Source organism: Lepidochelys kempii, chromosome 14, assembly GCF_965140265.1.
Source record: "Lepidochelys kempii isolate rLepKem1 chromosome 14, rLepKem1.hap2, whole genome shotgun sequence".
Lineage (NCBI taxonomy): Eukaryota > Metazoa > Chordata > Testudines > Cheloniidae > Lepidochelys > Lepidochelys kempii.
The window spans coordinates 19,500,145-19,526,107 of NC_133269.1; the positions used below are offsets into that span (position 1 = coordinate 19,500,145).

Here is a 25,963-nt window from a genome sequence, read left to right on the forward strand (position 1 = left end):
CTTCGGAATCAAGTTGTCTGTTAAACTCAGACATGGTCCTTATGAAATGAGATTGAAAGAAAGGTCACAGTCACATTTTCCCCCCCTCTTACTCTTTAAGTATGTAACATAGGAAAACATGATCCATTCTCGCTAGCAGTGAATGTCCATGTTTGCATTAGATGCATCTATCCTTAAAAGTTGTGCCAAAGTTATAGTGACACTTGGAACAAATGCTGCTTGCACCTGTTCCAAAGCAGCTTTGTTTCCTTTCTTAATAAAACTACAATAGAACCTCAGAGTTATGAACTGAGCAATCAACCACACATCTCATTTGGAACTGGAAGTACACAATCATGCAGCAGCAGAGATGTTAAAAAACGCAAACATGGTACTGTACTATGTTAAAAGTAAACTACTAAAAAAATAAAGGGAAAGCAGCATTTTTCTTCTGCCTAGTAAAGTTTCAAAGCTATATTAAGTCAGTGTTCAGTTTTAAACTTTTTAAAGAACAATCATAACATTTTGTTCAGAGTTCTGAACATTTAGAGTTACAAACAACCTCCATTTCCGAGATGTTTGTAACTCTGAGGTTCTACTATAGATCTGTGTAAAAGGATCGCTTCGCAATATGGTTTCTAAAGTTTGTTTGTAGATTGTCATTGACAAAGCCTCTTGTTGAGGGGCATGTAAATATGGCCATGCATTGGGTCCTTTGCATATCTAACATGGGTTCAGTCCTGTGCATATCTGACAGATTTCCAGGGAGGAGAGGGCAGCAGTACATCTAACATTATTAGCTTATTGCTGATTATGAGCAAAAGGTAAAATTACTTGAAATGGTTTTTGTTGGTGCTATGGTTAATAACAGAATTAAATGTAGGTATGCTCAATCTGTTTGTGTACAGTTAAACTATAAATAGCCTATTCTCCTGTTTAATTGGGTTAATTTCTAAAAGCTGTAGTGCTTGCCTAATGAGCGCGCGTTGGGGGGGGGAATGTTTTAAAAGTTCACTAAAGATGGGTTTTTAATTAATGTATACAAAAATTAAACATTTTTGCATATTGTTTATATAACTGGATTTTATCAAATTTAAAACAGTTAACAGTTAAAGCAAACATACAGACTTATGGTTTAACTTTTTGTTTATAAGTGACAATTTTTGCTTTAAATCTGTCTTAAACAGTCTGTTTTTCTGAGTCTAAATTAAGGCTACATTTGCCATGACTGTTCATTTCTGGTAGTACCTATTGCTTTTACAGTTAGGCACCATTAGCATTGCTGTATGCATAGTAAATAAAGTGGTTTAGGAGAAAAAAACCAAAAATTGCTTTTAACTAATACGAGTGAAATTACATAGGTCCTGATCCTACAAACACTTATGCATCTGCTTAACTTTACTTCTCTGAATAGTTTCACAATAGGACTACTCAGAGAGTAAAGTTAAGTAACTTCATAAGGGTTTGCAGGATCAGGGCCATAGTGAACAAAATACTACTGATGAATGGATATTGGAGGACTTGTTAGCTCTCTTAAGTAGTTACTGACAGTTCAGTATACTTAAACGAACTGAGGTTTGAGATTTTTCTGTGGCAGTACTGATAGTTTGGGATACTGTAAATTGTTAATGCACAAAACCCATTCCTTCTGATGTCACTCGCTGTTCAGATGTTTTTGAAATACCCCATTTGGAGTATGTTTCCAGTTCAATCTCAAAATGGACTACAGAAATCTAGAGAGAGTTACAGCGGTAAAATAATGTATAGACTTAATACAATTATATTTGTATTCTAAAGTCTAAAATTTTGACTTTCTAGTGTTTACTAGATCTCTGTGCCTGTGTGTAAAATGAAGATAATTGCAAATCATTACCCAAGATAGGCTTTTACTACTTTAATCAGGGTTAAATGTTGCTTGTGAGTTACGCAAAAAAGTCTGTTATGTATTACCTGTAAACAAGTTGCATAAATATTTGTTTTTATTTTTCAGATGTACTTTCAGGTTTCCCAGCACAAACATCAAGATAACATTCACAGCTCTGTCCAATGAAAAGAGAGAAAAACAGGAGTCCCCAGAGTCTCCAGTGAAACCTGTGCAACCCCAGATCTCTCCCTTAACAATAAACATTCCAGACAACATGGCTCACCTGATCAGCCCTCTCCCTTCTCCCACAGGAACTATCAGGTATTTAAAATTTGCAAAATTGCATGTAGGGTAATATATGGTTCCAGAATCAGTACAGAGACGCAGTTCATTTGATGTTGCTTTCCTTATGTAATAATGCTTAAGTTGGAGCTCAGAGTAGCCTCAGATGAGCCTTGGAGTAAAACTATAAGTGTTGTGGTTTTTTTTCAGTGGCTACCTATTCACATAAATATACAAATCTGTTACTGTCATTAAAGTCTGACTTTAAATTCACAAAAGCAATAAAATTGTGTTAGGGCTGTACTCTGAATGCATCCTTTTGTTCCTAGTATTCTAGGATGGTTAGAGCAGTGAATGAGCCCACATTTCCCAGTGGCTGAAATATTTGGACACACTAGAGTGAGTTTAAGAATTAAGCATCAATCTTAACTTACAATTTTCTTGCCATTGTTGGTCTTCATTATACCTGTGACAACACTTTAATTTAGTTTCTATTTTTATTTCCATTGTTAGTACTATTCTTAAGCAGTTGACTAAAATCTAGTTTCCTTAGTAAGCTTGTCAGCAGAAAAATATGTTTTAGCTGTTTGGCAATGCTTACTTTGAAAGCTAATGATTAAAAAAAGAGTCTCTTATTGACAAATGACTGCAGTCAGTAAACTACCTTTCTTGTTTATAGTATCTCAGTATAGCATCAGGAGAAGTATAGTGTTGAGAAATGTTTTGGTAGGTGTGGTTAATTTGGTTGGGTCTGTCAGTTTAGCTGTATTGATTAGAGACTCAGAGCCATCATTTGGCTTGTTGTTGGGTTGAAGTTCAATTAATCAAAAAGCTTAATTGCTCTTCTTGCAAACTTATAAAAGCATTTTGAATAGAATTTTCAGAAGCACCACAGTCACTTAAATATTTTTGAAAATTCCACCTTTTCCTCACAGATTCTGGTAGATATGCTTGATTCAAGGAATATAAAGCTAGTGTGTCTAATTCTGTTGATCTTCAAATTTGGATCCTGTTATGAAGTTTAAATTCAGAGGTAAATCTGTTGATACTTAACAAGAGCAGAGATCTTGATTCCAGTTTTGTGATGTTGTTTGCAAATGGTGCATTTGGAAAAAGTGATTTGATAGTATAGCAGTCTTGCATTTTTTTATTTAAACCAGGAAAAATTTATCTTTCCCAAGAAATGACTGCATTCATAAATATTTCACCATTGCTTTTTGCATTATCTCAGCTGTTGCAATTATCTCCCAAGGCTATTAAACAACTGTTAAACTATACCGTTAAAAATCAAAGCAGTTCTGAGTCTATTTGACTAGCTTGACATTTTCTTCTTTAATTCACCAAGTTGTGTGGAGGATTTCTAAACTTGCTTTGATTATATCATATATATTGCTGTGTCAATACATGGTACAGTGAGCAAAGTGTAAAGGGATACTGTCAGTTGATACGTGCAAAACTTACATAGCACAGCAATGACCAACACTTTTTAAAAAATGCTAACCTTCTGACTCTTAACCCTCAAAACAAGGCCTGTTTCACACAACATTACTAAAATTCCATCTTCCCTGCTGGACAGTCCACTAACAGCTAACCTCAAATGTTGGAACTGTGGAGATAAGTTTCTCTTCAAGAACAGTGGTTTTGTATGTTACTCTGTCTACATGTAAGAACATAGCAGGCAGTGCAAAGGGTGTAGACAGCAAGATGTTCCTGTCTGCTTGCAAAGCAAATCTTGGCAGATACAACTTTTTGTCCCACCAGTCCAGATGGTATCCCTTAACTCTAGTTTTCCTTAAAGTCTTAAATTTTATATATTTTGATTAATTTAAAATAGTATCTTTGATTTAGAACAAGGCTAGTGGATGGGAATCTGGTAGACTTCTCAGATTCTTACTTTTATTTTCGTATATGCGTTTTTTGATGCTTCTGAGGGCAGAATTGAATCCTGTCATTATGTAAATGTTTTGGGGGCTTATTGCATTACATGAAAATATGTAAGCAGTGAAAAGATTGTTCAATGACTGTGTCTCAAACGTAAAGGGACAAAGGAAATTCTGGAAGAATAGCTCTTTATACAGCTATGATTCGGGTGCACTATAAAAGGTGGAAAAAAACATAAACTTTCAAAAGATATGGTAGAAATTTATTTGAATTTTCGAGTTATATTTTATACCTTCCCAACACTAATGAGTCTTAGCAAAATGCCAATTATCAAATTTTACCTTTGGCTACTGTTTTGTTGGTGTCCTTTCCACTTATGTTGTCATCTTCCCAACCTTTGGCCTATTCGATTATTACGTTACATGAGGATTTACAGTGTTAATACAGCTCAGTGTCTGTATATAATTCTAAATCAATTTACCTGAAATATATATATTTGATTAAATAAGAATCACCCAGAACTCTTCCTTTATTATATTTTCGGAAGCATGCTGTTTCATCCAGACACATTATTGAGTGATTCTGACTAAGCTAAAAACAAGCACGTGGTGGAAATCTCACATAGACCTACTTTCTGAAAACTTTCAGATCAGTGGTTCAGACGAGAATCCAGAATTTTTGGTTGTATAAGTAGACCGAACCTCCAACTAAAATGGACATATTGTCAGCAAAGCTTACATAAATACAATATAGCCTACAAAACAGTTAATCTTCTTTCTTTGAAGAGAGAGGCTGAAACCTCATTTGACAGGTTTCTTCCTGGAGTGATTTTGATTCTTACAGCGAGTTATAAATCCCATTTTCCAAGCATTTATAATGGAAATACTGACAGACCCTTAACGACAGTCTGGGAACACTAGTGAGTTTTCCTACAATTAGAGCTATTTGATTAGACAAAATGTGGTGATATACTGTATAACAAAATAGTAGGATCCTCTTTTTGTATTCTACAGTGCTGCAAATTCCTGCCCATCTAGCCCGCGTGGTGCAGGCTCTTCAGGGTACAAAATGAGTCGTGTAATGCCATCTGACCTACATTTAATGGCTGACAATTCACAGTCAGAAAACGACAAGGAAGCATCGGGTGGTGATAGCCCAAAGGTAAAAGTTGCACAGAATATAAAACCATAAATAAAAATAAAGCCTTGAGCCCAATGTACCAATGTTGGAAATTTGTTGTCCAAAGTATATGAACTTAGACATGATTTGGCATTTAGAAATTGAAAACAGATTGGAGCCAGAGATCTTTTGTGTTTCGATGTGCCTTGTATCTTGATTTTTTTTTTTTTTTTAAATGTAGATCTCCATTGAAGAGTTTCATGTCTGTATTGGTTTTTAGTTACTTGCATGACCATCATTTTTTAGACATTTAGATTCATAGTCCTTGGTTAAATGTATTAGTTTCTTTTGATTTTTACTGTCATCTTAAATCCTCCTAACTGGAAGATGTAACTTTGGTTTTAGCTTTTCTTTTGAAATCCTTAAGTCATCCAGAAGTGTTGAAAAATGAAGTTGATTTTACTGCATTTTGTAATTTTAGAAAAGAGGTATACTACTGTAAAGTTTATGGGGGCAAATGTTTTAAGGGTTCTTTTTTTTTTTATAGGATGACTCAAAACCACCTTATTCCTATGCACAACTAATAGTACAAGCAATTACAATGGCACCTGATAAGCAGCTTACACTAAATGGAATTTATACGCACATAACTAAAAACTATCCATACTACAGAACAGCAGACAAGGGCTGGCAGGTAAATCTAGTATTTCTTTTAAAAGTCATGAATAAAAACAACTATTAGTATGATAAATGAACGATAGTAAATAAACCAAGTCAACTTGTTTTATTTGTACTGGTTATATTAAGTGACCATGACAGCCCTTCAGTAGATTTTTGGTGGACTGAATGGGTCATAAATTCATATGTAACGGATTTCTAATCTTAAAATCTCTAGGTTGGCAGGAGTTTAGGTGTACTATGGCAGCATCATTCTCTAGCCTTAGTATTCCCTAGAGTTGCAATAGTGGAATTTATAGGACTTCTGTTGGAGAAAAATATAAACATAGGTAGAAATGGATTTAAATGTTTGCCATAAAAGAATGAATATTTTATTAGAATTTCTTCTTGCGTTAACATGCTTGTGTTACCTCAACAAGCCAAAATAAGATCCCAAAATCTCGGAATACAAGCTTGTTGAAAGCTGTGGTCTTGACTACTACAGCTCCTTAACTACAGGTGTACATATCTTGCTTTATCTTGCACTGTTGACTACCTCACTTTTGATTGTGCTCACACAGGTGACTAGAAAGTTCCATTTGCCCATGGTCAGTTCTATTCTAACAATAGTAATTGTTTTTTAAAATATTTTTGCATGCCTTATATAAGATATATTTCAGGATTTTGTCTAAAGTACATCTATATTTGTGTCTATTGTACTGTTGTTTTCCATAGAGACTAGTTGACTGATACAGATCTGCATTATGGCCTCTAGTTTTAAAATTAGGTGTTAGATCGCTGCATGTTTAGATGCATAATACTTTGCAAAAACAAAATGGCAAGCACAGCACACCTCTTCTGTTTCAGAGACTTGAGTAAGAATTACACTAATGCATAACAATAGGAAAATATAATAAAATGGAGTGGCTGTTTTGGTCAGTAGTCCTATAAAATATTGCCATAATGGTAGGTAACTTACCTCATTTGTGAACAATACTCTTAGCCTTTGGCTTCAGGCAGTAGATGACAATTTTGTTAACTAACCTATATGCTTCAGGCTATGTTTTAGATAATTGTTTCAATACCTAATGAGGCTATGGATATATTCATGTATATTCTAGAACTTTTTTTGAAGGCCCATCATGTTGGACTCATTCTGTCGTGTATTTTTCCTCCAATCTAGAAAAGTTGGATTTAATATTCTCTTCTAGCAGATGGAGACACAAATACAACTGATAAACTTATATTCTTCACACCACCTGCTAGTTCTGTTTGTCATTGGCAGGGGAAACAGCTTCTGTTAGCATCAGATTGCACTGAAGAAACTGTACATGGGTAACATTGCCCTAAATTCTCTAAGCCTGCTGTCAAGGTCATGAATCGCATCTGAGGCTGACCTGTGACTAGGATTGGATTTAATTTTGAGGATTTTAAAGAGCCTTGATTTGGAATGTTATGAAAATTTTCCCCAGATGTTTCAGTGCTAACATTCAGTGGATCAGAACTGGACAGTTAAAGTTAGTACAAACTTAAATGGTTGTATTTGTTTCCCTCCACTTGAGTTATCAAATTCTGAAAGGTCTCAGTGTGATGTGTGTGTATATATGAAGCATATAAAGTCAACGATAGATTTTTCCCGCTTGCATCAGAACATCAGTACCTTCATACATTTCCATCCAAGTCCTCTATGAAGTTGCAACGGATTTTAGTCTTCATGACACTGCATATTGGACATATGGTAATATGCAGACCACAGCATAGTATGATGATCATTCTAGAAAACTACATTTGGACCTACTGCCATTCAGAGTTTTCCTAGGCCCACAAAATCCTTGGCCTCTATGTTGAGATTGTCAGGTAATCGATATCTTTCCCTGTTTTGGGGAAGAATAACTGGGAACTGAAGTTGCCGAAAGAATCTTCCTCCTTTTGTGTGGCTTCTGGTAAGGAAAGGTGAACTCCCAAGTATCTAGCTGTATCTGAAATTTCTTTAATAAAACCTTTCCTTTCCTTACTATGACATAATGAGAGTATTATTGTATAAGATCAGTATCAGAATCAGTGAATATAGTATGTTTTAGCAGCCCCATGGGAACAGTTTTGACTTTCATTTGAGCAGTGGAGGAAGGTATGGTGTTTCAGGTACTACTAGTTCTTCTTTTTATCCACTGCTTTATGTCCACACAACTTCTGAAACCATGCGTTGTGACGACTATCCTTCTCATGAGAGGATTGAAATGAGATTCCCTTAGGAGCTTGTTAGCATCTTTAATTGCTGGGAGAGGTTTGAGCAATGCCAAGGCTCCCTTCCCCAGGCTTTAGTATGCTGCCTTTATAGCGCTAGCAGGCACCTGCTGCTCTAAGGAACTAGAGACCTGAACCCCGAGTCTCCCGTACTACAGACCACTGCACTAGGCCACATTCTGACTTTTTAGAAAAAATATATATGAATTCTACATATTTTTTTATGTTCCATAGAATTCAATACGCCACAATCTCTCTCTGAATCGTTATTTCATCAAAGTACCACGTTCCCAGGAAGAACCAGGCAAAGGCTCATTCTGGAGGATAGACCCTGCCTCTGAAAGCAAATTAATAGAGCAGGCTTTTAGGAAAAGGCGGCCTAGGGGAGTACCTTGCTTTAGAACCCCTCTGGGACCACTCTCTTCTAGGTAAGGAAAAACAGATGAACAAAAAGACATTTAATTTTCAGAAGTTTACCTTAAATGTTAAATTTCCTGCTGGAAGTAAGAGAGAACAGTACTTTAAATAGTAATATGTTGGTACGGTAAGACTGAATTATAATTCTATAATAGAACCAAAAACGATCTCTGTTTTTAACCTTCAGGCTCATACAAACTAGATAGTTTTGTATACAGTACTAAAATCACAAGTTTAGTTATTTAATTTAAAACACCAGTAAAGATTGCCCTCATGCACGAGGTTTGTTTTCTATTGCTTTTCTTAGTGCTAATGTACTGGCTCAGTTTACATAAGTAATTGTTAGTTTGTTAACGTAAGAAGGGCTTTCTGTACTTCAGTGTTACACAGTTACGATTTTAATTGCTAACTTTATCCCTCTCATGCCTTTAAAAATTGTGTTTAGTTTGATAATGCTTTACCAGTATTCTTAATGGTGAAATATATAGACTTAATTACTAGCTATGTAAAGACTGTGTCCCCTTTCTGCTCCTGCTGGCTTCCTTTGACTTACCCTTAGATAGAGCCGCTCATCATTCAGTCCCCCTAGAAAAAACATTTGTACTGTTGCATGGATTGCTTGGAAACACTCCATCAGAAAAAGTACAAATGTTTCTATTCCATTAACCTTAGCCAAAGTCTGCCTTTGATTTCTCCTCTTGGTTAACAGAGGCTTTATGCAGAATCAAATCATGGATTTGGTGGGTACTTGTTTGGTAGAAGGCAAAGGGTTCCCCCTTGTGGAAAGTAGATATATTACAATATTTTTAGAGGCAAGGTCACTCATCTTTCACAATTAACTTAAAACATACCAGCTGCTGCTTTCATTTTCTTAAAATACAGAAGTGCCCCAGCTTCTCCTAATCATTCTGGAGTGTTGTCTGCCCACTCCAGTGGCGTACAGACCCCAGAGAGTTTGTCAAGGGAAGGATCTCCAGTCCCAATGGAACCTGAGTCTAGTGCTATCCAGCCAAAATTAGCAGTAATACAAGAAGCACGATTTGCACAGAGTGCCCCAGGTAAGAATTTTAAAAATACTTTTTTGGTTTGGGGTGATGAGGGAAAATTTGTAAAATATGTTGCCTGAAACAGTCTTGGTGGAATTCACACCTAAATTAAGAAATCCGTAAATGTTTTCAGATAGATAATAAACTTTTAAGGCAAAGCATGGAGAAGTGCAGAAAATCAGTGTGCGAAATATTTCCTGAAAATGGCTAATACGGTCGATACATTTTCTTCCTGGTATTTATGTATGTTCATTCCGCACAGATAGATGCTTACTTTGCTGGTAAGCAGAGGCTGTACTTCTATCTCAGTTAGGAAAATAGTGGTATATCAGTGACATCTCTTCTTCTGGAAAACTGTTCTATCTTTTTGTGCAGCACAGATTCTCCATGCGCAGAACATGAATTTGGATTAAAAGCTCTATTAAGAATGGTTGGTGAAAACCAAAGTGATTTCCTGGATCAAGGGTTGCTATACTAAATTAAATGTCTGTCTTATTTACAGTACACATTTGTAGCCATTTTGCTCTTACCCAAAGCAGAGGACAAGAGAACTAGAATTGGGAAGGGTTGAGGAGTTGAATGGTGGGATGTTTCTTTTGTACTGATTCATCCCCCCTAATCCCCCATATTTATCTGTGTTGTATTGGTAGTTTTATTTGTGTTCTAGCTATCAAGTTTCCTAATGATATCACTTATGATACAGTGAAGGCCTGTATAGGTCTTGTGGCAGGATACATGGAGTCAGCAACAGCAGTCTGATCATTCCAACTCTACATGCTAAAATTGTAAGGTGAAATTGTAAGGTGCGATAAGAGTCTTTATTTTCCACGTGTTAGCTTTTGTAGCAACCAGTGAAAGGGAGTAGCGAGGGTTGTTGCTTTTACAAGGCTTCAGTGTTCAGTGTGTTGGGATGATTAACTAACAGCATACTTGATTCAAACTTCCAGTCTAATTTATCTTTGTCTTTTTTGTTAGGATCACCTCTATCTAGCCAACCTGTTTTAATTACTGTACAACGGCAGCTACCACAAACTATTAAACCCGTCACCTACACTGTTGCAACTCCTGTGACAACATCAACATCCCAGCAGCCTGTAGTTCAGACAGTTCATGTTGTTCACCAGATACCAGCTGTGTCGGTCACAAATGTGACTGGATTAGCACCAGCAAACACTTACACTGTAGCTGGACAGGCAGTGGTTACACAAGCTGCAATGCTAACCCAGCCCAAGGTAGAACCTCAAGAGAATGGAGACCACAAGGAAGTAAAAGGTGAGAATTGACTGAGTTCAGTAAGTCTCGTATAAATATGTGTGGTTGTCTAACACCTTATTTACCTTTAAAAAATCACTTCATAGGTGCAAGTGAAAAAAACATTTGTTAAAATTAGGGCTGTTAAGCGATTAAAAAAATGAATCACACGATTAATTGCACTTGTAAACAATAATAGAATGCCATTTATTTAAATAGTTTTGGATATTTTCTACATATTCAAATATTTTGATTTCAGTTACAACACAGAATACAAAGTGTACAGTGCTCACTTTATATTATTTTTATTACAAATATTTGCACTGTAAAAAAACAAGACAGTAATTTTCAGTTCACCTAATATAAGTACTTTAGTGCAGTCTCTTTAACATGAAAGTTGAACTTACAAATGTAGAATTATGTACAAATAAATAACTGCACTCAAAAATAAAACAATGTGAAACTTTAGAGCCTACAAGTCCACTCAGTCCTACTTCTTGTTCAGCCAGTCACTCAAACAGGTTTGTTTACATTTGCAGGAGATAACGTTGACCACTTTTTGTTTACAATGTCACCTGAAGGTAAGAAATGGCACTGTTGTAGCTGGTGTCGCAAGATATTTATGTGCCAAATGCACTAAAGATTCATATGTCCCTTCATGCTTCAACCACCATTGCAGAGGACATGCATCCATGCTGATGACTGGTTCTGCTCGATAACAATCCAAAGCGGTGCGGACCGATGCACGTTCATTTTCATTATCTAACTCAGATGCCCCTAGCAGATGGTTGATTTTCTTTTTGGTGGTTTGGGTTCTGTAGTTTCTGCGTTGGAGTGTTGCTCTTCTAACTCTTCTCAAAGCATGTTCCACACCTCATTCCTTTCAGATTTTGGAAGGCACTTCACATTCTTGGTCGCGTGCTGTAGCTATCTTTAGAAATTTCACATTGGTGCCTTCTTTGTGTTTTGTCAAATCTGCAGTGAAAGTGTTTTAAAATTAACAACGTGCTGGGTCATCATCTGAGACTGCTATAACATGAAATATATGGCAGAATGTGGGTAAAACAGAACAGGAGACATGCAATTCTCCCCTAAGGAGTTCAGCATCATCAGTATGGAAGCATGTTCTCTGGAATGGTGGCCAAAGCATGAAGGGACATACGAATGTTTAGCATATCTGACATGTGAATACCTTACAATGCTGGCTACAAAAGTGCCATGCGAATGCCTACTCTCACTTTCAGGTGACATTGTAAATAATAAGCGGGCCGCATTATCTCCCGTAAATATAAACAAACATGAAGTAGGATTGAATGGATTTGCAGGTTCTAAAGTTTTAGATGGTTTTGTTTTGAGTGCACTTATGTAACAAACAAAAAATCTACATTTGTAAGTCGCATTTTCATGATAGAGAGATTGTACTACAGTACTTGTATAAGGTGAATTGAAAAATACTATTTCTTTTTCTTTATAATTTTTACAGTGAAAATATTTGTAATAAAAAATAATATAAAGTGAGCAGTGTACACTTTGTATTTAATAAATTTCAATTGGTATTCTATTGTTTAACAGTGTGGTTAAAACTGCGATTAATTGTGATTAATGTTTTTAATCACAATTAAGTTTTTCAAGTTAATCGTGGGAGTTAACTGTGATTAATCGACAGCCCTAATTAAAATAGAATGTTTGTTCCGTGCTTTTTCAGATGCTTTGAGGTTATTAGTAAGATTAATTATATTCATTGGAGGGATAAAGTAACTAAATCACTTTTTGTCATGTTTTGTTTTAAGCCGTCTTGTCTTAACATATTAAATAACTTTTGTTGTTTTCCAGTTAAAGTGGAACCTATACCTGCTATTAGCCATGCTACAATAGGAGCTGCTAGTCGTATCATTCAGACATCTCAGACCACGCCCTTACAGACAGTTACTATAGTGCAACAGGCACCTCTAGGTCAACACCAGCTACCAATAAAAACTGTAACCCAGAATGGAACGCACATAGTACCTATCACCACAGCGATACAAGGACAGGGCAACACTGGTAAGCTTTTGACCAATATTTCGTATAGCCACAAACATTTCCAGTGTAGGAACTGCCTTCAGAATGAGCAAATTTGTACAGTTTCTCAGAATGTCCATTGTAAAATCTCATTATTTAGATTCCTTCCTCTGTCCTTTGTACCCTCACTGAAAGCAACTAGAGTTGCACATACAGTTTGTTTGCCATCTGCAGCCTTTTTACATTTTATATATATATCTATATAGATATATAGATATATATATAGAGAGAGAGAGTGTATATATAGATATACGTGTGTGTGTGAGACAGACAATTGGTGTCTCCTTTCACCGATTGTTACCAGAATAGGAATTTAATCTCTGGAATTTTTAAAGGGGCACTGTCAGGGATGACAACTCCCAAATTAAACCCAACCTAAAAATAACTTTTAAAATGTTTTTTTAGTTCTTGAAAACTCCGTTCCTGCAAAGCAAGGGCTGCAGTACTACTAAAATGGACAACCAGTCCTCCGGGTGGTCAAGAACAAACTGGGTGCAAGGCTTCTTTGTGGGTCGGCTTTTTAGGTCATTCTTCTGCTGTACCTTTCTCCAAAGCTTGTGGAAAAAAAAATATATTAAAATTTACAGGAATTCTAAAGGATTCTTTTGAAGCTGCTTGCCTGTCTTAATACCCTCTGACGTCTCAGTTTTTGAGTAGGCAGTCTGATTGGATGGCAGGACAAAGGTACATTCATATCAAATACAGCTTTTGGTTTGGTTTGATGATAAATCTAATTTCGTGCCTATTTGTTTTGACAGTTTCCCTTTGAAATAAATATGCCCAAGGTGAATTAAAAAATTATGATTTAAAAAAATCTTCTGTTGATTATTTAAAGAAGATTAATCTACATGTTGCTAATTCTTTGCTTTCTTCTCAGTTTATACATGCTTGTTTCTTTAATTAAGTTTCCTAATTGTTCCTGGAATTTCAGATTTTACAAAGGAACTTCTTTCTAAGAGATTTTCCTACTTAACTTGTTCAAGTATGCTTGGAAAAGTCAAGTCCAGGCCTTTGTTAATATCATTACTATGAGAACAACACAAACGCAAACATAAAATGCAGAGATAGCACAGACTATTGGGGTTGTCAGCTGACACCTCCTTCCAATATAATGAGCTTCCACAGGTCAAGATATCTGTAATGCTTCAACAAAGCTATATTCCTCCATCAAGGTTTTCAGTCTGAAGTCAGTTAAGCGTTCTTGAAAATGCCATTCTAGGGTGTCTGGCTTTGTATTTAGGAACCTAATTTTAGGCTTCTAAAAAATATTGGCCTTTGTATAGAAAAAAAAGTTTGCAATAACTTTGTTGAAAATCTGAGTAACTTTTCAATATTATCACTGAAACAGTTTTGTTTTGAAATGACAAAGATTTTGTCACTAGGAGAAGTTTTTAATAAAAGTACAGTTTTAGTCACTGGTGCTATAACCATTTAGATGCATACTTAAAGTTAAGTCCATGAGTAGTTCCATTGAAGTCAGTGGGACAATTTAGGTGAGTAAAATTAGATGTGTATGTACAGTATTTGCAGAATCAGAGCCTTAATTTTCAATATTTCGTTTTTTTTGTCCACAGCAATTTTGTAAAATTCAAATAGACCCCTTTCAGTAAAGGCATTTAAAAACAAAAACCACTTTATTTATAATTTATTATAAATCTAAATCTAAAATTGTCATAGCACACATTTTCAATTAGTTTTACAAAGCTTCAACCTGATTTAATCTTTGATTTAAATAATTTAAAATTGCCTTAACTTTCATCACTCCACCCTGAATTTGCCATTCAGGAACAGAGGGGCGATCCATTTTTTGTCAGCATCTTATTTTTGACAGTGGCCTGTACCAGGTGCTTCAGATAAAGCTGATAAGAACCTTAATGGACGGTTCTGGAGTAACTACTCATACGGGAAGTTGTTGTGTTAACTGAAGCATTTGCTTATGCCCAGAAGCATGGGGGCTTATATTTCATAGATTTTCTCTTATTAAATGTAACTTGATGGTCATATCCATATGACTGTCATTTTTTGAATGCTGCCTTGTCTTGTGGCTAGTAGTTTGCACGGGTTAATACCTTATTTTCTAAACAAAACAAAACATTTCCTGTTATCAGTTAAATTTTTGTTTGCCATTTAGTTTAATTGGATTTATCCTTTTGAATTACGGTAATGATTTGTTTCAGAGTAGCAGCCATGTTAGTCTGTGTTCGCAAAAAGTAAAGGAGTACTAGTGGCACCGTAGAGACAAATTTATTTGAGCTTTCTTGAGCTACAGCTCACTTCATCGGATGCATACTGTGGAAAATACAGAAGATGTTTTTATACACACAAACCATGAAAAAATGGGTGTTTATCACTATAAAAGGTTTTCTCTCCCCCCACCCTACTCTCCTGCTGGTAATAGCTTATCTAAAGTGATCACTCTCCTTACAATGTGTATGATAATCAAGGTGGGCCATTTCCAGCACAAATCCAGGGTTTAACAAGAACGTCTGAGGAACAGTGGCGGGGAGGGGGGAGGAGGAATAAACAAGGGGAAATAGGTTACTTTTTATAATGACTCAACCATTCCCGGTCTCTATTCAAGCCTAAGTTAATTGTATCCAATTTGCAAATTAATTCCAATTCAGCAGTCTCTCGTTGGAGTCTGTTTTCGAAGTTTTTTGTTGAAGGATAGTCACTTTGAGATCAGAAATTGAGTGACCAGAGAGACTGAAGTGTTCTCCGACTGGTTTTTGAATGTTATAATTCTTGACATCTGATTTGTGTCCATTTATTCTTTTACGTAGAGACTGTCCAGTTTGCCCAATGTACATGGCAGAGGGGCATTGCTGGCACATGATGGCATATATCACATCGGTGGATGTGCAGGTGAACGAGCCTTTGATAGTGTGGCTGATGTTACTAGGCCCTGTGATGGTGTCCCCTGAATAGATATGTGGGCACAGTTGGCAACGGGCTTTGTTGCAAGGATAGGTTCCTGGGTTAGTGGTTTTGTTGTTTGGTTTGTGGTTGCTGGTGAGTATTTGCTTCAGGTTGTGGGGCTGTCTGTAGGCAAGGACTGGCCTGTCTCCCAAGATCTGTGAGAGTGATGGGTCGTCCTTCAGGATAGGTTGTAGATCCTTGATAATGCGTTGGAGGGGTTTTAGTTGGGGGCTGAAGGTGACGGCTAGTGGCGTTCTGTTATTTTCTTTGTTAGGCCTGTCCTGTAGTAGGTGACTTCTGGGAACTCTTCTGGCTCTATCAATCTGTTTCTTCACTTCCGCAGGTGGGTATTGTAGTTGTAAGAATGCTTGATAGAGATCTTGTAGGTGTTTGTCTCTGTCTGAGGGGTTGGAGCAAATGCGGTTGTATCGCAGAGCTTGGCTGTAGACGATGGATCGTGTGGTGTGGTCAGGGTGAAAGCTGGAGGCATGTAGGTAGGAATAGCAGTCAGCAGGTTTCCGAGATAGGGTGGTGTTTGTGACCATCGTTTATTAGCACTGTAGTGTCCAGGAAGTGGATCTCTTGTGTGGACTGGTCCAGGCTGAGGTTGATGGTGGGATGGAAATTGTTGAAATCATGGTGGAATTCCTCAAGGGCTTCTTTTCCATGGGTCCAGATGATGAAGATGTCATCAATATAGCGCAAGTAGAGTAGGGGCGTTAAGGGACGAGAGCTGAGGAAGCGTTGTTCTAAGTCAGCCATAAAAATGTTGGCATACTGTGGGGCCATGCAGGTACCCATAGCAGTGCCGCTGATTTGAAGGTATACATTGTCCCCAAATGTAAAACAGTTATTGGTAAGGACAAAGTCACAAAGTTCAGCCACCAGGTTAGCCGTGACATTATCGGGGATAGTGTTCCTGACGGCTTGTAGTCCATCTTTGTGTGGAATGTTGGTGTAGAGGGCTTCTACATCCATAGTGGCCAGGATGGTGCCATCAGGAAGATCACCGATGGATTGTAGTTTCCTGAGGAAGTCAGTGGTGTCTCGAAGGTAGCTGGGAGTGCTGGTAGCGTAGGGCCTGAGGAGGGAGTCTACATAGCCAGACAATCCTGCTGTCAGGGTGCCAATGCCTGAGATGATGGGGCGCCCAGGATTTCCAGGTTTATGGATCTTGGGTAGTAGAATATCCCAGGTCGGGGTTCCAGGGGTGTGTCTGTGCGGATTTGATCTTGTGCTTTTTCAGGGAGTTTCTTGAGCAAATGCTGTAGTTTCTTTTAGTAACCCTCAGTGGGATCAGAGGGTAATGGCTTGTAGAAAGTGGTGTTGGAGAGCTGCCGAGCAGCCTCTTATTCATATTCCGACCTATTCATGATGACAACAGCACCTCCTTTGTCAGCCTTTTTGATTATGATGTCAGTTGTTTCTGAGGCTGTGGATGGCATTGTGTTCTGCACGGCTGAGGTTGTGGGGCAAGTGATGCTGCTTTTCCACAATTTCAGCCCGTGCACATTGGCGGAAGCACTCTATGTAGAAGTCCAGTCTGCTGTCTCGACCTTCAGGAGGAGTCCACCTAGAATCCTTCTTTTTGTAGTGTTGGTAGGAAGGTCTCTGTGGATTAGTATGTTGTTCAGAGGTGTGTTGGAAATATTCCTTGAGTCGGAGACGTCGAAAATAGGATTCTAGGTCACCACAGAACTGTATCATGTTCGTGGGGGTGGAGGGGCAGAAGGAGATGCCCCGAGATAGGACAGCTGCTTCTGCTGGGCTAAGAGTATAGTTGGATAGGTTAACAATATTGCTGGGTGGGTTGAGGGATCCATTGCTATGGCCCCTTGTGGCATGTAGTAGTTTAGAAAGTTTAGTGTCCTTTTTCTTTTGTAGAGAAGTAAAGTGTGTGTTGTAAATGGCTTGTCTAGTTTTAGTAAAGTCCAGCCACGAGGAAGTTTGTGTGGAAGGTTGTTTTTTTATGAGAGTATCCATTTTTGAGAGCTCATTCTTTATCTTTCCCTGTTCGCTGTAGAGGATGTTGATCAGGTGGTTCTGCAGTTTCTTTGAGGGCGTGTAGCACAAGCTGTCAGCATAGTCTGTGTGGTATGTAGATTGTAATGGATTTTTTACCTTCAGTCCTTTTGTCCATCTGTTTGCATTTGGAAAGGAAGATGATGTCTGTCTGTATCTGTTCAAGTTTTTTCATGCAGTTGATAGATTTCCACTCCATACGGCTAAATGCAGTGCCTTGCATAATGACAGGTTTCAGAGTAACAACCGTGTTAGTCTGTATTCGCGAAAAGAAAAGGAGTACTTGTCTGAGATCCATAAAGGAAGTTTAAAATCAGAGTATCTATCTGAAATGCATGTTTCTGTTATTGGAATGAACAAGTGGCTTTTAACTCTTTTTAATAAAGTGTTAATGAAATCTTGTCTAGTCTGCAAACCAAATTTCCTATAGACACTCATCTCTATTTCATTTTCATTTTCCATTACAACCATTAATGTCTTTCCTGAATGGGTAAAAGCAAAATCAGTCTTTGCACAGTCTTCTGTTCATTTAAATTAGTGTTGCAGGATGTTAAACTGATCTTGACTAAAATACTGATGCTGATACTCCAGATGCTGGTGATTCAGTCACTATATACAGAAATTGATTTTGCAAACCATGGTGCTGCATATATTGTCTAGCTGCCTTTTCAAGGTGATGCTGAAATTTATTTTCCTTTGCCCATTAATTTATTCTGATTGGGAGCTGGATTTTTCTGCTGCAGGAAACATTGCCCTTAAATTCTTTATCCTATTTTTGGCCAAATAATTATTTTTGTTGTACATTGCCCCCATTCCTGGCCATTGGGTTCATTGATTATTGTGGTGTAAACACCAAAGAAGAATATGAGCTGCTTTCTAAAAATCTACATTTTATCATCTTTATAATGTCATCCTTTTTATGTGAGACATATTTACAAGGATCAGAGGTGTATTGTGTCTATAAAATTAGAGAGGTTTGTGTACTTTTCAGTCACACATTTACTCCCCCCAACTGAAATTTTATTTTCACCAGAGCTGTGAGAGTGCAGAAAGGAAGCTCTTGTATGTAGCCTGATGGTGTCCTTGTTAAATTCAAAGTTATCATCTGTCATTTCCAAGTCCTCGGATATTTCATTGTCTCACATAATAATTAGTATTTTAGTAGTATTTGCAGTGGATGTTATACAGTACTACTAGGACCTGTAATTTTTTCCTAAATGCTGAGTAGTAGAGCGGGACAACTGCTTTGGTAGAGAGCTTCTTAGGACCTTGGCTCCTTTCTGGCCACATGACTTCAGATGCAGTTTATATACCGCTCCTAGGACAGCTAGGTCTCTCTTCTGTCCCTTTTATTCCTATATTCCAACAGGAAATACAATATAATGTGTAACAATTGGGGGTTACTCAAGTACAGCTACCACCAACCTAAACACTAAAACTTAAGAAACGCTGGATTAGTCAAACACACTACACAGCAACAGTTCAGCCACTTACAGAATCCTCAGTCTTCAGCAGGCCCCACTCAGTACTCATACATCATGCAACAGAGCAAAATCTCCACCAAAATAACTTTGGGGCACGAACAGTCAGATATCAGCTACGTAGCTTTCAGACCACAGTAACTTACGCTGGGAACCAAAGGTGGCCTCAGGATTTGGGAGAAGCAAAGGTGACTTAAAGCTATCTTCCCTTGATACTTCGCTGAGCTCAGCTCGGCCAGGTCAACAAATCTGGTCCTTTAAATCTAAAAATTGAACGAAAAAACTTTGAGAGGAAAACCGCTTCTGTAAATTTTCCATCTGTGCCTTGCTCTCTTAAACATGCCTAATTAGAAATGAATGAAAGCTTGAAAAGCGACTGTGGTGGATGTGGTGCATGAGATTCATACTATTTAATCTCTGCAAATAATGAATAATAAAAATACAACCAAACCTGGCAAGAGTCCAGCAACATAACATTCCTGTCTTCACTGTGCCAAATTGAGTGTGTATGTGCACACATTTCTATAAACGTTAGTTGTTTTTAAAAAGCACGATACACACATTTCATTTTTTCAGATGGTGCAGAATACCTTGCTAAATTTCTTTTATGTAGCATTAACTGTTCACTGTGCTAAACTGTAGCAATGCACTTAAATGTATATTAATCAGCTACACCCTAATTTAGCTATACAGGACTGTGGAACTTTGCTATGTAGAAGATCCTGCTTTCAAAAGAGAAGTCAGCAATATGATGAAAGGTTTTGTACTATAGTGCATCAGTGTTTTGTTTTGCTGTATACATTACACTGTTGCATACAAAAACTATGCTTAAAAAATTAAGGTGGCAAAGGCAAGCACACAAGTTAGGTAATGCTGAAATTAAGGTCGCCCATGCAACCTCAATTTAGCCTCCATATGCATTATGATACAGTCTTTAATTACATGATCACATACTACTTTTTCTACAGGACCCCTGCCTCATTCAGTGCTTACTGAATGAACAGCCACTCAATAGTTCGTTTTATCCTTCTTGTTCAGTGTGTGGCCAGCATTGCATTATTTGTTCACCATTCAAACCCTGCTCTCAGAACAGTGAGTTTTGTTGTTTGGTTTTGATTTTGTAAATGTTTTTTTTCTAGAAATTCCAGATTCTGTTCATCTTGTTTACATCAGTATATTGGGGAAATCTGCAAATGCAGTGCAGAGTGAAGTTTTAAAATACATTTAAAACCATAACTTCAGCATAATATGCTAGTCCCTTGTTGCCAAAGGAAGTAATGGGGAATAACTAGAGAGCACTTCCCAGCTGTGCCAGAGACTCCATGTGTGATGCTGGGTTAAGTCACTTAATCTCTCTGTGCCTTAGTTCCCTGGCCACAGAGTGAAGATGCTTCCTTTCTTCCACCCTTTTTCTTGACTATTTAAATGGTAAGTTCTTCAAGGGCAGGGATTCTTACGTTTGTTCAGTGACTAGAAGAATGTGCCCTGAATCCAGATTGGGGCCTCTAATGCGCTGCTGTAAAACAAATAATAGAGGAATTCATAATGTTTAATTAGAGTTTGACTCTTGTATTGTCTGTTTCAAAATTAATTTGGAATCTGAAGTTTTTCATTATCATTCTTACAGCTGCTGCAAGTCCTTTGCATATGTTAGCAACCCATGCATCCGCATCAGCATCTCTTCCAACAAAACGCCAGAATGGAGACCAGTCAGAACAACAGGAACTTAAACGTATCAAAACAGAGGATGGAGAAAGCATAGTCATAGCTGTTAATGTGGACACCCCATCTGTTGCAGTGAGTGATCAAGGCGGCCAGAACTAGAAACTTAGTGGAGTTTTCTTTTTTCTTTTTCTCGGGGGAAAAAAAAAAAATCAACTCCATGGTGCCAAAAGGAGACACTTAAATATAACACCTAAAACATTGGAACATGTTCTCACGCAGTGGGGAAAGGGGCCCTGTGATCAGACTTCAACTTTCAGCACTGAAAAAACAACACAGGTGGCCTTAAAACTCAATAATTTAAAAAAATCAAACGGCAAAACATCTTGTTCCAGAGGCTGTGACCCTGCTCCTCCCCACCCCCTACTGAACTAACTCTGTGTACACTGAGGAGAAATCCAGTGTTGGGGAGGTCCGCAGCTTTATAAAATCTTTATTGGATTATTTTAAGGACTGAGTATCTCAGTGTAATGGCAGCATGATAAGCGCTTAGTGTGAACTGGTTTCAAACGATTGTATATTCCTTAAAGGGAACAGAGGCAAGGAGCCATTTCCTACATCTTGGCAGCTAGCCTTTCATAATGACCTACCCAATGCAGTTGTTGGTAGATATGCAGTATTTTGTTGTTCACATGTGGAATTAGAAATTTTTGAGGTGTATTTTCATTTCTTTGCAAAATAATGGGGTCTTCGACATTTCAAATCACTCCATTTCTACTCCGGAAACTTTGGAATCACACAATACTTTTCATGTGAAATTTTGTTTCGTAAAAAACTGAATGTAGGGTTTTTTTAACCAATGGAATGATTTACTTTTGTCTGTTCTGTTAAAGTTCAGATAAAGCTACTTTATTACATCTGCAAATTTTCATATTTTAGCAGTTGCCTGATAAATTTAATCAAATTTTATTACCATGTGTAGTGATCAAATGCTTCTTCGGGCTTGCATGTAACTGATTAGAAATTACAATGTAAATGAGCCGTTAACTGACGTAAAGAACTGCTATGAATTTGACCAGAGCTGCACTTACCTGTTTCTCTTTCTTGCTACCTTTTGCTGTTTGTTACTTTGTGTTGACTTTGACTGTCCCTGGTATATTTTTCCAGTCGAAAGTAAAACAAGAGTCTCGCTTAATATTGTGTATGTTTAAGATAACAGACTGTTCTTCATTTAGAAAAGAGAAAATTCTTTATCACAAGTCCTTTTAAAAAGAGAGTAAAAAATTATCTTGTCAGAGGTATATTCAGTATTTTTAAGCTTAAGCACCCATCTGTAGAAATTAATCTGACCAGTTTATCCATAAAACTTTTGATGTCATACACTGACCCTCTGGGGTCTCCATTAAGAGTAGCTGTTGTGGTTTTCTAACAGTGGCTACCATATTATTATAATAAAAGTTTGTTTTTTTTAAAGTGTGTGTTCTGCGGTTGAACAGTTTAAAATGTATTGGTAATTATTCACTTTAATTGTGGTAATAGATTCCACCTTACATTTCCAAATTAAACTAAAAGTTTAGGTTGCTGTTCAGTCTTTAATTCACATAATGTCTTGTTCCTTCATACAGCGAGGTGAGTGAAGGCTGGAGAGTGGGTTTAAACTTTGAATTCCAGTTTGTTACTTTCTGTTATTATGCCATTATTTATATAAATATTTGTTTTCCATTTCAAAAAGAAAAATCTGTATTTTCACGATGGACTGAAATGGCTTATATTTAGGCAGCTTTAGGAAACTCTATATACCTGAAGACCAAATTGAGAAATCTGTACTATCATGTTAATCCACAAAATGGAGCTGTTACAATGTCAATGCAGATAATACATATTAAAAATTATGAAAAATACTGTACACTAGCTGAGTTTATAAGAGGCATTTTTAAAAAATCCATGATGTAAAACTCCAGAATGTTACTCAAAGTGTTAATGGGAGTTTTAAAAAAATGTAGAACAATAAGCGTCCCTCGATAGTAATCTGGTTTTTGTTATCGGACACTTCATAATTTATACACAGCCATGTAGATTTAATTTAAAATCAAGGCAGTAGTTGGATATAAACCTACTGATTAGAACTTGGTTTATATTCAGAAGTGAGTCTGTTCACAACTAGAAATGAGTGAATGAGTGAAATCTTTTTAATAAATGTTAAATTATTCAAAATATGTCACTAAATTAAGTCTAACAGTTACTCAACAAGTGTGTTTATGAAGTGTTCACTTAGGTGTGCTGCTTGTCAGAGTTTATACTGGCCGTGCCAATATAGCTGCTAATAGCAGAGCAAGTGGTGACTTGGTCCTGAATGTTTAAGCAGACAAAGGCTGTGCTGGCATACTCTTCCTGATCCCACGCGTATGGAACAGATTTGGCACTAACTCTCTCATACCCTGAAGGTTCTGCAAATGGAAATTTGGTAGCAGATCTTGACTAAAACCATTTGAGCCACCTGGAGTTTGTCACAGGAATTTGCCTTCATTAAAGGAGATAAATCCCGTGCATGAACACTGTGGGATATATTTTTCTTCTAATGTGTGGGTTTCCAAGCAGTCTCTAAAAATACTCAAGTACAAAAATGCATAACCTCTTCCACGGATGCAGTACAGGATTTAACTACTTAAAATTCAATCCTAAATGAATTGACAATGTCAGGTTATTTTTAAATCAAACTGTTCCTTTGGTAGTTCAATATATTATACTCTGCTTAATGTCAAACACATTTGGTGGTAGAACTGAGTCAGAGTAGAATCTCACAGCCACCTTGCTTTGGCTTTGACTGACCAAAAACTTGCCCAAATGTGCCATAAATATGGGGGTTTGGCCTCCGTCTAATATTGATTGGTCTTTGATCCAGTTGCCTCTTATGACTGTGATGTACTGTATTATGCTAACTACCTTCCTTTGGATTCCTTCCAGTGTCCATCTCTCCTTTTTAACCCTGCTTTTATGAAAAAGGCTGTGAAAGTGTCTAATATAAGCAACCCAGCTTGTAGTACTCTAAATGGGATTTGACCAAAGCATTTTATAACTTCACGCCTTATTTAGAGCTTGTTTACAATTGGCTCTAACTTTACTGATTCAAATATGGAAGATTAAAGTGTTCACTAGCACCCAGTGCTAGTCTGTGTCTTGCTCTTATGCTGACTTCCCTGTGAGATGTGACTCTTTTTGGCAATGTCTCCAAAACCCCACCTCTCCAAGGAGAAGACTAGCTTTTATGAAATTGGGGTGGAGTGGGTGGTGGCACTCACTCCAGACAGCAAGACTTTAACCGAAGCCCCTGGGAGATAGGATCCTCTTTTAGTCCTTGAACAAGAATATTCTCAGGCCTCTCCTCGTGCGGGCCACATTCAGAGCCCAATACAACCAGAAAGGACTGCTGCTACAGTGGGACAAAACACTCATTTTTTTTCTAGTAAGTGAAGTTATCTGAATGTTGAGCCCTCACACAGATTTTTGTCTGTTTGTCACTTTGCATAAATGCACAACAGTTTACTATCACACTACTCTTGATTTCACTGATTTAGGTACAGCAGCCTGTACTAACCACAAGGATATCTATGAAAGTGCTTGGGTGAGTAAATCACTTTCCAGTTTAGATTACTAGACAGAAGAGAAAATAGGGATGAGAGATTTTTTTCAATTTTCATTGTTTTTGTTCCAGAGTGAAATGATTTAAATCACCAATTTTAATCCTGATTAAAATCAGAAAGTAGGAAGTCTTGATTTAAGTATCAGTTTTGTACTTCAGTCATTTTTCTAGAGATGTTGATTCTCATTGGATGTTAACCATTAAACATGTAGATTTGCAACTAAACACATTCTTCACACTAAATTTGGTACTACTTTTTGCTCACCAAGAAGATAAAGTATATTTATACAAACAATTATATAGCTTAACATACATTTATTCAGATTTTTTATTGTTCCAAAATGGTGAATGATGCATTTATTTAGTAGATTAATTTTTTACTTGTGATTTGTGTCAGTCTGCAAATGGATGGAAGTTGGAATTCAATCAAAAATGCACATAAACAGCAACTTCAAATTGTTTTTATTAAGTAAACCTACCTTAAATGTGCTGGACACAAAAGGGGAAACAGGGTTACCAAAAACCTTTTGAATTTGTGTAGTGAGTGAATTGAACTGATTTGTTTCTGGTAGTCATCTCTTGGATATTCATCTCATTTTTATTCATAAATTGGAAGAAAAAAACAAGCTTTCCTTCTGCTTTAACTTACAGCTGCTTGCTTAGTTTTGAATGAACTAGTCATTGAACTGAAATGAAAACATTCTGAACCTGCAGAAGATGATACTGCTATCGAAAACCAGATTAGTGCTTCAGCAACCTGATTCTGGGTGTTGGTCAGTTTCATCCAGCATTTTGGCTTTCTTTAATTTAGAGTTCAATAGATTACAGTAAATCTAGGCCTTAATATAAATTGCTATAATTTTAAATTTATTTCTAAAATGTAAATCAGATTAGTATGATCTCCCCTGGTTGGTTCATTGATTGGAGGTGCAGGGACAATATTTATTTCCTTTCATTCTTGTGCTGAAACTGTAAGAAAAACAGCAGTATTCAAAGCATCGCAGTTGAAGAAGAGTGTGTGGGAAACCTTGTTACCTTCTCATTTTGAAAGGAGACCTATTGGAAATGTGAGTACCCACTTGGAAGAAAATTAATTCTTACTAATCCTTTTATGGTGTGACTCTTGCTGTTAGCAAATGTGTAGAAATTTCACTGAAGAAATTGAATTGGGAACTCCCTGTCACTGTATTTATTGTACTGGCTAACAATTTTTCTTTTCAGGATTTTGGACTGTCTTGTAGATGTTAAGATGGTGTCAGAGCATTTCCTGTTCTCTGAAGTTGTAATGGGTCTGCAATGTCTTCTGGATTAAGAGTATACATGTGCTTTTGATCAGCAATAGATTAACATCTGTGGGTCTTGCCAACACTATGGCAATGAATACATAACCTCTTCATCAAGTCAAGAAGGCCCCCTTATCTATTATCAGCTTTATGAG

At 37.1% G+C, this 25,963-nt stretch overlaps 1 protein-coding gene across 3 annotated transcripts in view; it reads left to right on the top strand.

Annotated features, from left to right (window-relative positions):
* The window catches only part of FOXK2 (forkhead box K2), a 64,481-nt gene extending 40,473 nt beyond the window's left edge, over positions 1–24,008 (top strand). For all 3 annotated transcript variants that reach the window (XM_073311249.1, XM_073311251.1, XM_073311250.1), the window contains exons 2-9: positions 1,970–2,164; positions 5,020–5,167; positions 5,673–5,819; positions 8,261–8,454; positions 9,326–9,501; positions 10,465–10,761; positions 12,574–12,783; positions 20,851–24,008. In XM_073311249.1, coding sequence (XP_073167350.1) covers positions 1,970–2,164; positions 5,020–5,167; positions 5,673–5,819; positions 8,261–8,454; positions 9,326–9,501; positions 10,465–10,761; positions 12,574–12,783; positions 20,851–21,047 — 1,564 coding nt within the window. In that variant the 3' untranslated portion in view covers positions 21,048–24,008. The remainder of the gene's footprint in view (positions 1–1,969; positions 2,165–5,019; positions 5,168–5,672; positions 5,820–8,260; positions 8,455–9,325; positions 9,502–10,464; positions 10,762–12,573; positions 12,784–20,850) is intronic.
* The last annotated feature ends 1,955 nt before the right edge of the window (positions 24,009–25,963 follow it).